This window comes from Pogoniulus pusillus, chromosome 2, assembly GCF_015220805.1.
Source record: "Pogoniulus pusillus isolate bPogPus1 chromosome 2, bPogPus1.pri, whole genome shotgun sequence".
Taxonomy (NCBI): Eukaryota; Metazoa; Chordata; class Aves; order Piciformes; family Lybiidae; genus Pogoniulus; species Pogoniulus pusillus.
In genome coordinates, this window is record NC_087265.1 from 13,601,658 (window position 1) to 13,617,513 (window position 15,856).

The 15,856-nt window shown below is 42.9% G+C and overlaps 1 protein-coding gene across 18 annotated transcripts in view; it reads right to left on the reverse strand.

Moving 5' to 3' along the window:
- The window catches only part of KALRN (kalirin RhoGEF kinase), a 651,147-nt gene that overhangs the window by 179,862 nt on the left and 455,429 nt on the right, over positions 1–15,856 (reverse strand). For all 18 annotated transcript variants that reach the window (XM_064156794.1, XM_064156788.1, XM_064156780.1 and 15 more), the window contains 7 exons: positions 14,268–14,390; positions 11,185–11,367; positions 8,797–8,915; positions 7,349–7,415; positions 6,162–6,271; positions 4,229–4,298; positions 1,678–1,767 (listed from right to left, as the gene is read on the reverse strand). In XM_064156794.1, coding sequence (XP_064012864.1) covers positions 1,678–1,767; positions 4,229–4,298; positions 6,162–6,271; positions 7,349–7,415; positions 8,797–8,915; positions 11,185–11,367; positions 14,268–14,390 — 762 coding nt within the window. The remainder of the gene's footprint in view (positions 1–1,677; positions 1,768–4,228; positions 4,299–6,161; positions 6,272–7,348; positions 7,416–8,796; positions 8,916–11,184; positions 11,368–14,267; positions 14,391–15,856) is intronic.

Sequence of the window (15,856 nt, forward strand, 5' to 3'; positions counted from 1 at the left end):
TAGCATCACCAGTAGCTCTCTTCACAGTTTCAAACAAGGTATTGCTTATCATTGCTCCATCTCCTCATTAGTTAAGCATTGCAATGATGATCCCTGAAACTGCAAATTTTCTATGGACTTGAACGGTTCAAGAAGTACCAGGACTGCTCATTTTCATCTCAAAGATGGCTTTCTATGATGGCTACTGTAATTTGAGGGGTTGCACACCTGTGATCCTCAAGCAGATTTCTTACTAAGAGGGGCTCTGTTATATAACTCACTCATTATCAAGGCGTTTCAGGCAATTCCAGGTTCTGTCTGGAAGAAAAGAATTGGTCACTTTCCCCGTAGTCTTCCTACCAGACTGTCTCCCCTCCTATCACTTAACCACTGCCACTCAAAGATCAAGATAAGGAGGATCTACAGATACTTCACACAACCTTAGTCACCTAAATTGTGCGACTTGCAGAGGATTTATGGGGGAGACAGCCAGCTATCTCTTTTTGAACAGCCATCTCTGGGTAGCCCAGCACAATTCCCACCAGTGATGGCAAACCTGTCCCCTTTCACAGCAACAGACGCTGGTACATGAATATTCACTATTAAACAACATCAAACAGGTTTCCAGATCATGTACTGCGTTGGAGTGGAAACACTCAGCAGAGGAAACGTTTTTAATCTGTGTGAACAACATTGATAGACATCTAAAGCAGCTCAAACCCTCCACGCGTCACTGCCCAGTGCAAACCATTAAACAGGCTCAAGCGCCACCTCCTGGAAAATCCCTTCCAGCTCAAGTCTACTTTTAGACCATTTAGAATCAAAAACAAATCAAAAGAAAAAGATACTGAGCACTTCTGGCTCATTGAGATCTTTTGGTAGTGAGTTTAATTGACATGCTGTAAGCACTGTCACATACAAAACCAAGAGGAGCTGATTTGTGTCAGCTGCCAACCACATCACAGGTTGGATCCTCCTGGGTGGTAACATCTGTGAAAAGATATTTAACACTTTGGAGATGGCCTCAGCACTTTGGAGATGGCCTCAGCACTTCCCTCTCCCCCCACCCCCCCCCCCCCCCCCCCGAACGGCAACTACATAAAGCTATAAGCCAGCAGACAAGCATGGCAAAACGGATGAGGTTCCAAAAAATCAGAGGGAAAGCTTAGCTTGAAAGTACTCAAAACCTTGAACGATTTTTCTTAGCCTATAAATCTGGGATTGCAGCCTCAAAATGTTTATCACCAGGTGTAGTGCTTGTAAGGGCAATAGTCTAATTGCATCAGCAGAGTCCTCTGCTAGCATGGTGAAACAAATGCCTAATAGGGTGGGTAAAGTATGCAGAACAGAATCTTCTTTTGGACTTAGGAGTTTCAGGTAATAAAATACAATGGAATCTGCTTTTCATTTTGCTACTAAGCCTGGAATTAGAGAGTACATCTAAACCAGATCTTCTGAAAGGACTAGGCCTGAAAAATTCACAAAGGCTGCCGTGTGAATGTGTGTCTCTTTTAAAACTGACTTGCCAGTTGATGGAGATCACACATCATACGACAGCCTGTCAGTTCTCACAGCATGTCATAGCTGCAATGGAATGAAAAACCCAAGTGCCAAGCACAAAAAGGAACCTGTTGCTCAGTTGTAGAAATGTTTCAGCTGCACTGTGTGTGCTGAAGGAAAATGGCAATGGCTGCTTACATCGAAGAAGGTTCCTGCATGTTCCAGGATGAGCTGGCTGGAGTCAGGCTTGTTTTTACAGTAGGTGACATACATCTGAAATTTATCTGCCTGTGAAAACAAACATCAAGGGAAAAGCAAGATCAGCTATTTCTCTGCTTGCACAGTTCTTCATTAAGACTCACAAGTGATAAAGCCCCCAACTCTCAAAGCAACCTAAGAACTGCAAATTAAGAACAGAAGACTCAGAGACAGTTCAGACCTTACCTGAGCAGTTCTGAGGGCAATGAGGTGCACTATGTCTCAGATGTGGGAGGCTTTCTTGAGCAAATGCAGGGAGGGAGGCCTAAAACTTGAATCCTGCCATAAAATAATTTCTAACAGTTCTAATGATGCTGCACAGAAGACAGCAAAAAGTCTGTAAGTCTTAAACCCAGTCACGAAGTGTTGGCTCTATCACCTACTTGCAGATAAACCCAGTGCAGAAACTCTGGGCAAGAGACTCACCTAAATTCATCTGGCTCAAGACAACATTTTTGACTTGACAGAGGCTCAGACTTGTGACCTTTGGACCAAACTTCCATCTCCTACCTTGGTTCAGAATGTAATGGCTCAAACTTTATGTTGTGTCAGGACTGTTTTGAATTTATTTTGCTAATTTATTTAGTTTTAAGAGAAAATTAAAAGCATCTGTAGACTCCTGCCTTAGAGCAGTTTCATATTACTGAATTGTGAGTCTCAGGGAGAGGCAGGGTGCTAGTTTGAAGCAGGGCAGAATGTTTTGGTGAGAGGAACTAGATCATAGGCTGTGAAAGGAAAATAATGGTGATGTCTAGTCCCCTCAGAGTCTTGCTGAAGAAGAAAGGAAAACATTAGATAACACTCTTGCCATTTTGTCGCTCTCTGGCTGGGCTCTGACTGAGCTGCAGCTCCCTAACCTCACCTTCCACTCACCTTTGCTTCTTAACCTCTTGGCTGAACCTCTATTCTTCCTTAGGACTGGGGTAAGGTTGAGAGGGGCAGGGGGAAGGTGCAGGGGTGGTTGAGAGCCCCTCCTGGGGACTCAGGTTTCTGGGAGGGGAGTTGTGTTTCTGTATCACCTTTTACCTTGTATATTTCTGTCTATAACTGTATATACTGTAAATATCTGCTTGTATACTGTGCTAGCTGTAAATAAATAGCTTCATTTATATTCCCAGAGCTGGCTGAGACTAGTCTGGGTGATTTCTAAAGTGTGGGGGGCAAGGAACACCCAAACCATCATAGAATCATAGAATCAACCAGGCTAGAGACCTCCAAGATCATCCAGTCCAGCCTATCACCCAGCCCTAGCCAATCAACTAGACCATGGCACTAAGTGCCTCAGCCAGGCTTTTCTTGAACACTTCCAGGGATGGTGACTCCACCACCTCCCTGGGCAGCCCATTCCAATGCCAATCACTCTCTCTGGCAAGAACTTCCTCTTAACATGCAGCCTATACTTCCCCCAGCACAACTTGAGACTGTGTCCCCTTGTTCTGTTGCTGGTTGCCTGGGAGAAGAGACCAACCCCCTCAAGGCCTCCCTTTATAGCTATTGCATTTTTAAATACCAGATATCTAAATAACAGGATCCTGCAATTGGGTAGGCAATTGTATATATGCTTGTAACCATACACACAGCTCTGGACATGCACTGTTGCTGAAATGATGAATCTTAAAAGCACCATGAAGATTTTGCAAATAATGATATGTAGAAGTGTCCACCTTTCATAAGTATGTAATCTCTTCTTTGTAAACAGTATTTCTGAATACATTTAGTGAATGGTTGTGGCATGTTTTTAAATTAAAGTCCATCTGAAGTCATCCAAACTCGCTCATATTTTTGACAAGTGTAAATTTTCCATAACGATTTTTAAAATACTAATTCCCAGGTTAGAAATATGAATAAAACCATCAGAGATAAGATGAAGAAGGTGGACTTGCCTGGTAAATACTCTGAAAAGAGAGCAGCTTTCACACAGACAAATTACCATATCCAGTACCTGGAGTGTCCTATGCATTCTTAGTATCAGGATTTCAAAGTTCTATTGGAAATTACTGGGTAATGGGAATGATAGAGCACAGTGACTTAGCAACTGAACAGTAATTTCTGAAGAAAAATGGTGATAAACTATATTGTTCATGCCTTTGTAGAGGTCTTATAGCATAATGAAAATTCTCTAATGAAGGTAAATTAAGATTTTAACTGTCTGTCCTTCCAGGCCTCTTCACAAAAAAAATTAATGTCATCTCTAGATACAGGTTTGATTTGATGAAGTCCTGTTGAAAAGGAGCCAGCAGAGGTGAAATGCTGGCCAATGCAGGACAAGGAGAGAGGCTCTGGAAAGCCTTCACACCACTGGTCAGGCAAAGAGTTAAGGATGGGAACCTTTCGCCCTGGGTAAGGTAAAGGACAAAGCAGTTGGAGTTCCAGATTACCTCCTAATTGCACTTATCATTAAACATGTAACCCTTGCACCAATTCCCAGGTTGCTTCTGTCTGTGCTGGAGGAATTAATTTGAATAAATAATGAAAGAGGAAGCCTCATTACCCAGGTGACGAAGCAGTGGCCCACATCTTCAGGCAGTTGTTCATATTTCTCTAGTTCTTTCAGAAAAATGCTGAAAAAGGAAGAGACCAATCTAATTAGTTACAGACCAATACCCAGGAGAAGCAGAATGGCCAATGAGTTAATCAGCGCTAATGATTAATACTTGTGTCTTCTTTATGAGGATACTCAAGTGTCCTGCCACTGGAAAAAGTGTGTTCTTGCCAATAGGCAGCAAAAGGTAGCAAAAAAAAAAGATCAGTCAGAGGAGAAGACTGGAGAAGGCTGGTGAAGGTGACAGGGTGACTGTTTTAGCATTGCTAGAAGTTTTATAGGATAAAGGAGTACTTAGAAGCAGCAGGCTGGAGGGAGGTGGGTCAGAAAACAGAAATGGCAACACCATGGAACTGTGGGGCATAACAGTTAAAAAGTGGTTGCTAGGAGTAAGAAAAAGTCAGAAAGGAGAGCAATTAGATGGCATCAGTCAGGACCACTATAAAGGGAATATAGCTAATATGTTAGCATATGAAGAGAGGAGAAGTGGGAAGGCATTTGGGAGATCCAAAGAAAATATACCTGTATGAGGAGGTAATTCTTGTAGGCCAGAAGTTGATCCATCTATCACTTACAGGCCTTTTTAATGTAATATGTAGTTTAAATCTACTTATCCTGACATGCTTTGAATCTGCTTGCACAAAAGCATGCATATGACAATCTCTGTTGGGCCATACACACGCATATGTGATGATAGCATTTATGTGCTGTGATGGCATATTTATCTGGCTGAAGCACTGAAAGTCTCCTAGAACTTCAACAAGGAAGACTTTTCTGATTTGTCTTTCAAGCCGCTTTGGTTTTGATGTGTAACTTAGAATCATAGAACCAGTCAGGGTTGGAAGGGACCACAGGGATCATCTAGTTCCAGCCCCCCTGCCATGGGCAGGGACACCCTACCCTAGATCAGGCTGGCCAGAGCCCCATTCAGCCTGGCCTTAAACACCTTCATAGATGGGTGTTTAACTTGAACACAGACATTGAAATTCAGACTCAATCTGTGGGATTCAGTAGCCCTAAATAGTAGGTTTGTAACTACTATTTTGTTCAGATTATAGCAGCAAAACAATACCCTCTAAGTTGATCTGATACACAGTCTTATCTTGATAAAGTGGAGTAATATTACTTACATATTAAATACACAGAGTCTCCAAGAAGTCTCAGGAAAGCTCCTTATTCAACTAGCTCATGTCAACCACCTCTTTCCCCCTTCTCCCCCCACCTTCATGTTTTCCAAGAGATCATATTTTTGATAGGAAAGCTTCCAGGCTTCCAGACTAGATTGGTAGCGTAAGATGGAAAGCATGCATGGAACTGCAAAGCACTACAACAATATAACTTTAACATCATTAATCAGCTGAAGGCAAATTTTAAACTAATATGCAATTCATGTTTGTAAAGGACACAAACAAGGAAATCAAACTTTACTTTATCACAGTATCACCAAGGTTGGAAGAGACCTCACAGATCATCAAGTCCAACCCTTTACCACAGAGCTCAAGGCTACACCATGGCACCAAGTGCCACGTCCAGTCCTGCCTTGAACAGCTTCAGGGATGGCGACTCCACCACCTCCCCGGGCAGCCCATTCCAGTGTCCAATGACTCTCTCAGTGAAGAATTTTCTCCTCACCTCGAGCCTAAATTTCCCCTGGTGTAGCTTGAGGCTGTGTCCTCTCGTTCTGGCACTGGCCACCTGAGAGAAGACAGCAACCTCCCCGTGGCCACAACCACCCTTCAGGTAGTTGTTTATAAATCTGGATCAACTACTTTATACTCCTTTGTGCATTGTTCTGTAGATATTCACCTCAGACGTACAGGCACACACATGCCTTTGGTTTTCCTGGTCAGAAAACATTAACAGAACTGTTTGGAATACTTACTTGTTATGAAAGTCATATATCTCCTGAATATTGCCAAAGATGACGTGTTCTTTATTAAGGATCCCAGCAGGTATTTCTTCCACTCCACTTGTCATTTCCCAAAGGTAAGTCTGGAAGACACGAGCAATTCTTAGCTTTGTTAATAATCACAGCGAAAAAGAATAGGTCTTCCCTGGTTTATTGCCAAAGGCACAGAGTGACAAGAGAAATATGTATTCTGAGATTAAACAAACAAGCTAAAGCAAAAAAATAAAATCCAGTGCCACAGAAAACTCTCCAGAGAAATTCAATGTGTTGACACAGGGAAGTTGTCTGAAGGAAAAGCAAAAACATGCCAACACCACCTGTCTTTGCTGTCCAACTGGTGGTGTCCAAACACTGCAGCCAGAAACAGTCGAAAGATAAGCTGGATTTACCACTTCAGTAGCATCAGATACATAAAAACCTCTTTCAAACTGCAGGAATGTGAAAGCCAACAGATTTCACTGAAATACACTGCACATTGCCTTGCATATCAGTATCCTTCAGGAACACTCTGCTGTAACGCTAGGCAATGTATTTGGCTTTGCAAATCCATCTCTTTCTCCAGCATGAGAAGATCCAGAGGAATAGTATTGAATTCTTAAGAAAATGCTCCATGATTAAAAAAAACAGGAAACAAAGAAATTCCAGGTCAATGCTGAGTCTCAGGACACAGCTTTCACTCTGCAGGGGTGAGCACAGGTTTGAAAATGAAGGCACACTCAGGTGTCCCTGAAAGTGCAGATATTTACAACGAAGTGTGAGAAGCACAAGGCATAGATCTGCCAGTGAGAGGCAAGCTCCCTCTGCTGCCCATCCAGCTCCCATCACCAGCAGGACATGAGGACAAACATCTTTACAGTGAGGGTGACAGAGCACTGGATCAGGCTGCTCAGCGAGATTGTGAAGTCTCCGTCTCTGGAGACTTTCAAAACCTGCCTAGATGCATCTCTGAGCGAACTACCCTAGGTGATCCTGCCTTGGCAATGCTCTCTGGCAGTCCCTCCCAAATTCTAAAGCTCTGTGATTCTGTGGCATAGCTCTGCAGCTACGCACCAATGGTAGCATCCTCAAAAAAGACTCCTGTCAGCCTTTTTAGAGCAGTGAACATCACCACTGCAAAGGATAACCTGAAAACACTGGAGCCTTCCCAGGCTGTAACTTACCTCTAAACATTCATGTAAGTCCCTGACATAGGCTTTTTCTGTCTGAAGCAGCTCAGCCATAATGAATCTAGGGAAAAAAAAAGAAAGTACTTCAGGTGTTCTGGACATTACAGATATTTATACAATGAATAGAAAACATAATATCCCTCTGCTGTCTTAATGTAGTGGTGTACTTCCACTCCAAACCCTCAGCTGCCTTACTTTGCACCTCAGCTCCATGAATATCACTTCACACTCTAGTCCCTTGTAGAGTCATTGTCTAAATAACTTTTCTGCATAAAAGTCTATTAAGTTATATTTCCGCAATCCCCACTTGCAAAAATTAAGACAAAATACTGTGAAATTAGTTTGTTTCTAGATTTAAGTGCAACAATCACTCTCTAAATATCTCTTTATAAGTTGCATTTCAGTATCTGAAGGGAACCTACAAGAGGGCTGGGGAAGGACTGTTTAGAAGGGTGTGTGGTGGTAAGCAATGATTTTAAACTAGAGAAATGTAGATTTGGGTTAGAAATATGGCAGAAGTTTTTTTTTTAACAAGGAGAGTGGTGAAATACTGTAACAGGTTGCCCAGAGTACCTTGAGTACTGTGTCCAGTTCTGGGCCCCTCAATTCAAGAAGGATGTTGAGGGGCTGGAACATGTCCAGAGAAGGGCAACAAAGCTGGTGAGGGGCCTGGAGCACAAATCCTATGAGGAGAGGCTGAGGGAGCTGGGGGTGTTTAGCCTGGAGAAGAGGAGGCTCAGGGGTGATCTTATTACTGTCTACAACTACCTGAAGGGCATTGTACCCAGGTAGGGGGTGGCCTCTTCTCCCAGGTAATCAGCAATAGAACAAGGGGACACAGTCTCAAGTTGTGCTGGGGTAGGTATAGGCTGGATATTAGGAGGAAGTTCTTCACAGAGAGAGTGATTTCCCATTGGAATGGGCTGCCTGGGGAGGTGGAGTCACCGTCCCTGGGGGTCTTCAAGCAAAGACTGGATGAGGCACTCAGTGCCATGGTCTAGTTGACTAGCTAGGGCTGGGTGCTAGGTTGGACTGGCTGATCTTGGAGGTCTCTTCCAACCTGGTTGAATATATGATTCTAGAGAGTAGTTGAGGCCCTATCACTGAAAACATTCAAGGTCAAACTTGATGGGACACTGATCAACTTGATCTAGTTGCTGACTGCAGGGAGGTTGGACAAGATGACCTTTGAAGATGCCTTGCAGCCTGATGCATTCTGTGGTTCACTACTTCCCCTTTCTAAAGTCACTTCTGACTAATATAAAAACAAATTCAAAATCTAGCCTACGACTCACAACCTCTGTCCTACACCTGTAGACTTTCTCAGTAGCTCCACGTCTGGAAGGAGTTATAGGACTGTCAGTCAGTTCTGGTCATGCAAGTATCATAAAATCACTCTTAGATAACATCTCATGGCATTCTGTGAGCATTTGGAGACATACTCTTTTTTCCTGGCCGATTTTCTTTTTTCTTCATTGACTTCATGATTTGCATCTCGCAGCTTTACTTCCCGGTCTGAAAGACTTGCTGGAATAATGTCTAGTTCTAGGTCCTTGTTATCCTAGAAAAAGTGACAGTATAGGTTTGAAGCTCACTGTAATCCTACTGTTGGGCAAAATGCAGATCAAATAGATAGGAAGAGACTAAAGTAAGACAAAAACAATGTTTAAAAAGAAGGAAATGCAGATTTAGAGCTACAGTGAAAAGTGAGAAGGTGAAAAGGCAAGGGAAAAATCTTAGAAAATGCCAATTGTGAGATTTATTGCAGTTTTCACTCTTCCTCCTATATAGATGTGCTGATTTGAGGCTAACTGGAATATTTTACTGAGAGAAATTAAATCCTTAGCTGTGAGGAGAAAGAGAGACAACAGCAACCTATATCACCCATTCTTCTACTGAGAGATGCAGCTAGTCAAAATATAGATAAGACACTTCTCACACACTGCTCAGTCAGTTCTCACTTCTCTCTGTCCATCTGTGTGGTTGCATCTGTCTTAACTCTAATCTGAACTAACCCTGTTTTTCCTCTAACTTTCCTGTTGTCTTCCTGACATCTCACCTCAGATCTCTCCAGATTTATCACGTGAGATATACGGGGATTGATCTGGTTATTCCTGAAGGGAGGGAAAGACAGGGAAGAGGGGAGGAGGTTTGAGCTGGGTTGGGAGCCTCCTGGTAGTCTGACTCTGATTTCTGGGAGAGGCATTGTGTTTCTGTATTACCTTTAACTTGTACATAACTGTAAATATTCATGTATATTGTGTATACATGCTTGCAAATTGTGCTAAGCTGTAAATATAGCTTCCTTAACTTCCAGGTGGCTGAGTCTAGTCTGGGTGAATTCATTGTGTAGGGGGGCAGGTAACTTCCAAACCATCACACTAGGTATAGGTATTAATGACATATCTAAATTTTACTGTACTCCCTCACATCTAAATTAGTTTGTCCAGTATGAGACTTCATAAAATTTCTGATAAAGTAGAGCACTGTGCAGATACAATTCCAACTCCCTCACATCTAAATTAGTTTGTCCAGTATGAGACTTCATAAAATTTCTGATAAAGTAGAGCACTGTGCAGATACAATTCCAACTTCTGATGGCCTTCTGCCATGAAAATACCTTTCCAGACTTTTAGCAGTTTTGTATGTGCAAGTTTGAAGCTAGTGAGAATGTTTTGGTGAGAAGAATTAGATTACAGGCTGTGAAAGAGAAACAATGGTGATGTCTACTTCACTCATAGGCTTGCTGAGATGTATAAAAAGTGGAGTGTAAATATAGATAAGGGAGATGCTCTCTGTCCAGGCTGTGGGCTGAATTTCTCTCTCTAACCTAACGTGCCATCTCTCTGATTAATCCACCTGCTTCCTAACCCCCCTGGCTGACACTACATTCCTCCTTGGGCACCTTCGTCCCTACCCCTCTTTCATCTGGGGTAAGGTAGAGGGGTGGGGGAAGGTGGAAGGGCAGTTGGGAGCCCCTCCTGGGGACTCAGGTTCCTGGGAGGGCTGCTGTGTTTCTGTATTACCTTTTACCTTGTATATTTCTGTATATAACTGTATATACTGTAAATATCTGCTTGTATAGTGTGCTAAGCTGTAAATATAAGCTTGATTCAATTGCCAGAGCTGGCTGAGTCTAGTCTGGGTGATTTCTAAAGTGGGGGGAGGGGGCAGGGTATACCCAAACCATCACATTGTCTAAGACCCTACAAGGAACAATGCGTTTAAGACACCTTGAGGATGTCAGTGAGGGAATTTACTCTTTTTTTTCTGACAATTTTAAAGGACAGTGGACTGAAGGTTTTTTAAGTGTTTCTGCCTTTGGAACTTCCTGTTAACACCATGGCCAGGGATTAGCAGGAGATTATAATTTTTGTTTCTCTTATGCTGCTCAGAAAGGTGGTTTGGGACCAATTTTTTTGTTAGTTAAATGATGAGAGAATGGAAACTTACAGTCAAAGTCTGAGTTTGATTCAAAATAACAGAGTGGGAGCAGTATTTATGGCTTATGCTAAAATTACCACAGATTCTTATACCAGTACATGTTTCCTCTCCTCCCCAGTAGCTGTATGGTCTCCTGGAGAACAGTGCAAACATTTGTTAATAAAGTCTTTTTGATCTTCATCAGTTTTCTCCTTATATCACTTATCAACCACATAAAACCTCTTACTCTTCAGCAACGGTTCTGAGCTTGGCTAGGTAGGTTGGCCGAGTTTTAAGTGTTTCTAATGGACGCATGAAAACCTGCAGCATTCATGCCATAACCTTTGCTTCCCTCTGTGGCTTTCAGCTTTGATATAAAACCCTGGCCAGTCATGGACTTACAGTACCTCTGTATTGATTCCAAGGGCTTTTTCCAGGGAGTAGCGGTATTTCCCCATCCTGAGAGAGAAGTCACGGTAGCGTTTGTCAACGGTGGTGACCCACTTCCTAATTTCAGTGGCGTGTATATGTCCTTTTTCTACAAAGCTGTCAGCCAGCTGGATGAGGAGCTTCACTTTCTCCTTTGTTTGCTGCCCAAAATATGATCCTCGGTTATATTGCATTATTATTAATTCCTTTGCTTTTAATTCACACAGCGGTCAACAGCAGCTCGCGGCTTTTCTTACATCATTAAAGACTGCTTGTACTGCATTTTGTACATATCAGGTGCTTTGCCCAGTAGAATATGAGAAGAACAGCATTTTTATAAGGATACTTATGAAGCTGCAGGAGATAGAAAAAGTCAAGCCTTTGAAACCTCACACGTACAAACACAAAGGGCAAACAGGTTGCAACTTGGACATGCCTCCTTCCCATAACTGAAGACTTACTCCTTCTGGTAAGACTTGGAGTAGAAGACAGGACTTAAAATTCAAACCTCATAAAATACACCGAGTTACTCTAAATCTCTCTAGGTGGTTCTGCAGGCCTGTGTAGTCAAGTCATTAACACACTGCACATCAGTCCAGAAAGTGAGTTTGAGTCACTACTGCTCTGTTCCAGAAACAAATGGAATTTAAAATCCAAATTCTTGGTCTGCTATAAAATCCTTCACCAGTATTTTAGTTCTAGTTAGAGCGTTACAAACTAAATGATGCCTGAACATACACTGAGCCCCTAAATGTTCCAGAAATCTTTCCTGTTTCACTTGGGCTCTGACTGCCCCTTAGTCACTATGCTTTATCCACGTTGAGAAACTTTGTGCAAACCTGGCACAAAGAAGCTAGTTATAAATTTAAGCTTATATTCCAAATCTATCCCAGGAACTGAAGGTGTCTGGACCCTATGTTTGATCCAATTCAAGTAAAAAATGCTTATAAAATTGAGATATTAACTGTACAGACTGAACTCCAGCTGTAATGCACATGCTAATCCTCAAAAGCAAAGGGAACATCAGTCGTATGCCTGGAGGTGCTGGCAAGCTGCTCTTCAGAGATGGGGACAACTTTCCAGTGCCTGAAGCAAGACTTGCTGCCAGGTACTTGACATTATCAGCAATGTGGCTTCAAATGGCAAAATGCACTTCAGGCCAGAAAACATCCAGCAGATTTCAAAGAAAAAAAAAAAATCAAGAAGTTTCAGTAGCAAAATAAATTAATAGCTGAATGAGAGCTCATCTTAACAAACTAACTGAACACATCTAAAAAGTGTTCCATTCCCAAAAGCTACTGGTGTTTTATGCTTTCCAAACAATTCGTTTGACCAGAACATTATTTGGATCAGGAAGGCTTTCAGTGACAGCTGAATAACATCAGTCTGAGACTGACATACATTTGTGAGATTGCAGGAGGCAGTGAAAATATTCTAAGTCAGCAGCAGAGAAGTGATTTACTAGAGCCCTAGAGAGTAAGACCACACACCTCAGTGTAAGGCACAGTCAGTAATGGTCAATAAGTAACAAGGCATAAAATTCAGTCTTCAGCTATGTCAAGAGCAGAAATAGTTTGGAAACTTCAGGATGAATTGGGATTATACTATTATAAACTGGAACATCATCCAGGTGGACTGATTATAGGACAGAAGTACTGTTGCAGGAATGTTTTACAGATTCTGTCTGATTAAATTAATTTACATCTATTGCTAGTTACCTCCTGTTTTCACAGACATGCAATCAAAGCAAAAAAGGAAAGGGACAAGGACACCACAAAGCCTGTGGATCAAACCCATTCAAGCCCAGACAGCCTAATGAGGAATTTAAGGATTACAGAAGATGATTTAAGGACATAGCAAGACAAAGCTAGACAACAGCAAAGCCATGGTCTTGCTGCAGTCTGACTTTGTAATTTAGATACTTATCAGTGACTGTTAATACCCCTGTGATTCATACCTATGGTTTGAATTCATTTGTCTGAAGCACCACTCCTCTGTAAACCACACCAGATTTCTCAGAATTGTTCCATATAAATTAATAGATTCTTGGTAATGCAGCTTTGTATTACCAAATGTTCAGCCCAGAGTTTCCAAACCCATATATTTAAATGATTTTGTTGAGATCAACAGATTATTTCTAAAGAGATAAGTGATGATCTGTGATCAAACCAGCTGGAATTCATGAAACAAATAGAGGTTGTAATGAGAGAAGAAAGAGAAGGGGAATCCAAGATGACCTTGGATATGTTCAGACCAATTAGTTGCTCTAATTCAAGAGAGATGTTGAGGTGCTGGAACATGTCCAGAGAAGAGCGACAAAGCTGGTGAAAGGCCTGGAACACAAACCCTATGAGAAGAGGCTGAGGGAGCTGGGGGTGTTTAGCCTGGAGAAGAGGAGGCTCAGGGGTGACCTCATTGCTGTCTACAACTACTTGAAGGGAGGCTGTAGCCAGGTAGGAGTTGGTCTCTTCTCCCAGGCAACCAGCAATAGAACAAGGGGACACAGTCTCAAGTTGTGCCGGGGGAGGTCTAGGCTGGATGTTAGGAGGAAGTTGTTGTTGGCAGAGAGAGTGATTGGCATTGGAATGGGCTGCCCAGGGAGGTGGTGGAGGCACCGTCCCTGGAGGTCTTCAATAAAAGACTGGATGAGGCACTTAGTGCCATGGTCTAGTTGACTGGCTAGGGCTGGGGGATTGGTTGGACTGGATGATCTTGGAGGTCTCTTCCAACCTGGTTGATTCTATGATTCTATGATTCTAAACTATTCCTGTTCAAGGATGCAATTAGCTTTCTGTGAACTATGCGTGCTAATGGACATTTCCCTCTAATCAGAACAAAAATGCTCCATAACCAACATAGACCAAGGGGGAGAAAAATCTTCTTTTTGTCCCTATGTCTTCCTAAAAATGATCAGAGTTCTCAAAATCCAATTATCTTCTGGGCAAGGAATATCAGGAGAAAAATATAAAACCAAGACAATAATATTAGAGAGATTTCAGGTATTGAAATAGGCTCATAAACATAGACTAAGGTTGATGTCATGCTTAAAGTCACTGTTTACCTTGGCAGGCACTCTGAATTCCCCATATTCTTTCAGGAGCTCCTGGGTTTCTTCTGCTGATTCCCCTGTGGAGCTGTGAGTAGAGAGGTAATATTCGCCTGTTTCTTGGATCCAGTCTAAGGCCTGTGAACATCAAAAACAACCAAAGGAAAAACAAAACAAGCAGTCTTTGTATTTCAGGAGCTAATCCTCTGACAAAAAAAATAATCTGCCAAATAAAGGACAAAAAAAAAATCCATTGGGACTCTAATATTGTGTGTGCTGAAACATTTTCTAGGAGTATACAAAAGGTCAGCAGGAGCAGGGAGGTCATTCTGCCCCTGTACTCTGCACTGGTTAGACCACACCTTGAGTACTGTGTTCAGTTCTGGGCCCCCCAGTTTAGGAGGGACATTGAGATGCTTGAGCGTGTCCAGAGAAGGGCAACGAGGCTGGTGAGAGACCTAGAGCACAGCCCTACGAGGAGAGGCTGAGGGAGCTGGGATTGTTTAGCCTGGAGAAGAGGAGGCTCAGGGGTGACCTTATTGCTGTCTACAACTACCTGAGGGGAGGTTGGAGCCAGGAGGAGGTTGCTCTCTTCTCTCAGGTGGCCAGCACCAGAATGAGAGGACACAGCCTCAGGCTGTGGCAGGGGAGATTTAGGCTGGAGGTGAGGAGAAAGTTCTTCACTGAGAGAGTCATTGGACACTGGAATGGGCTGCCCGGGGAGGTGGTGGAGTCGCCGTCCCTGGGGCTGTTCAAGGCAGGATTGGACGTGGCACTTGGTGCCATGGTCTAGTCTTGAGCTCTGTGGTAAAGGGTTGGACTTGATGATCTGTGAGGTCTCTTCCAACCCTGATAATACTGTGATATTGTGAAAACTGTAATCGAAGCAGGTGGGTAAAAAACATGCTATAGGTTTCCTAGGAGAAAAAGGAGTGTAGGGAATTCTGCCTATATGCAGATACATTTGTATGAAGAAGAGCAGATTTCTCATTCAGTAATAGCTCAACAAAACAAGTTTGTTCTTATACTTATTTTCAATCAAATTGATTCTGGCCTGTGTCGTGGAGGGTCTGCAAGGGCCCTCCCTATGCCCCTGCATGCCTGGACATGTTTTTCTGCCAGGACCCCTGGTAGTAAATAGGGTTGTGTAACACACACACACCCAGCCCGTGTATCCCTGGGGTCCGCCCAGGTAATCCCCATATTTGGGAGGGTCCAGGCAAACAGCTCCTGCCTATTAAGGTAAGGTTTGGCTTACTGCCAACCTGATTGGTCACTTTGGATGGCCAAAGGGCCATTAATCTCGTCCCACAGTCTATAAAGAGGGGTGCAAAGGTGCACCACGTGTTCAGACTCAGCTCAGTTCAGGTTCAGACTCATCTCTCTGACCCACCTGCAGGGATCAGCTATAGTTCTGACCTACACCCGAAGCACTCAGCCGCTCACACCCACGTGCTCGGAAGCCAAAGCACTGCTCCAATGCTCACTGAGGCTTAGACCTCTTACTTTGATTCAATTCACAGTTAACCTGTCTGTGTACCTTAGAAGCAGAGCACATTCAAGCCTGCACCCAATACATATATGGGGAGCTGATAGAACCTCCT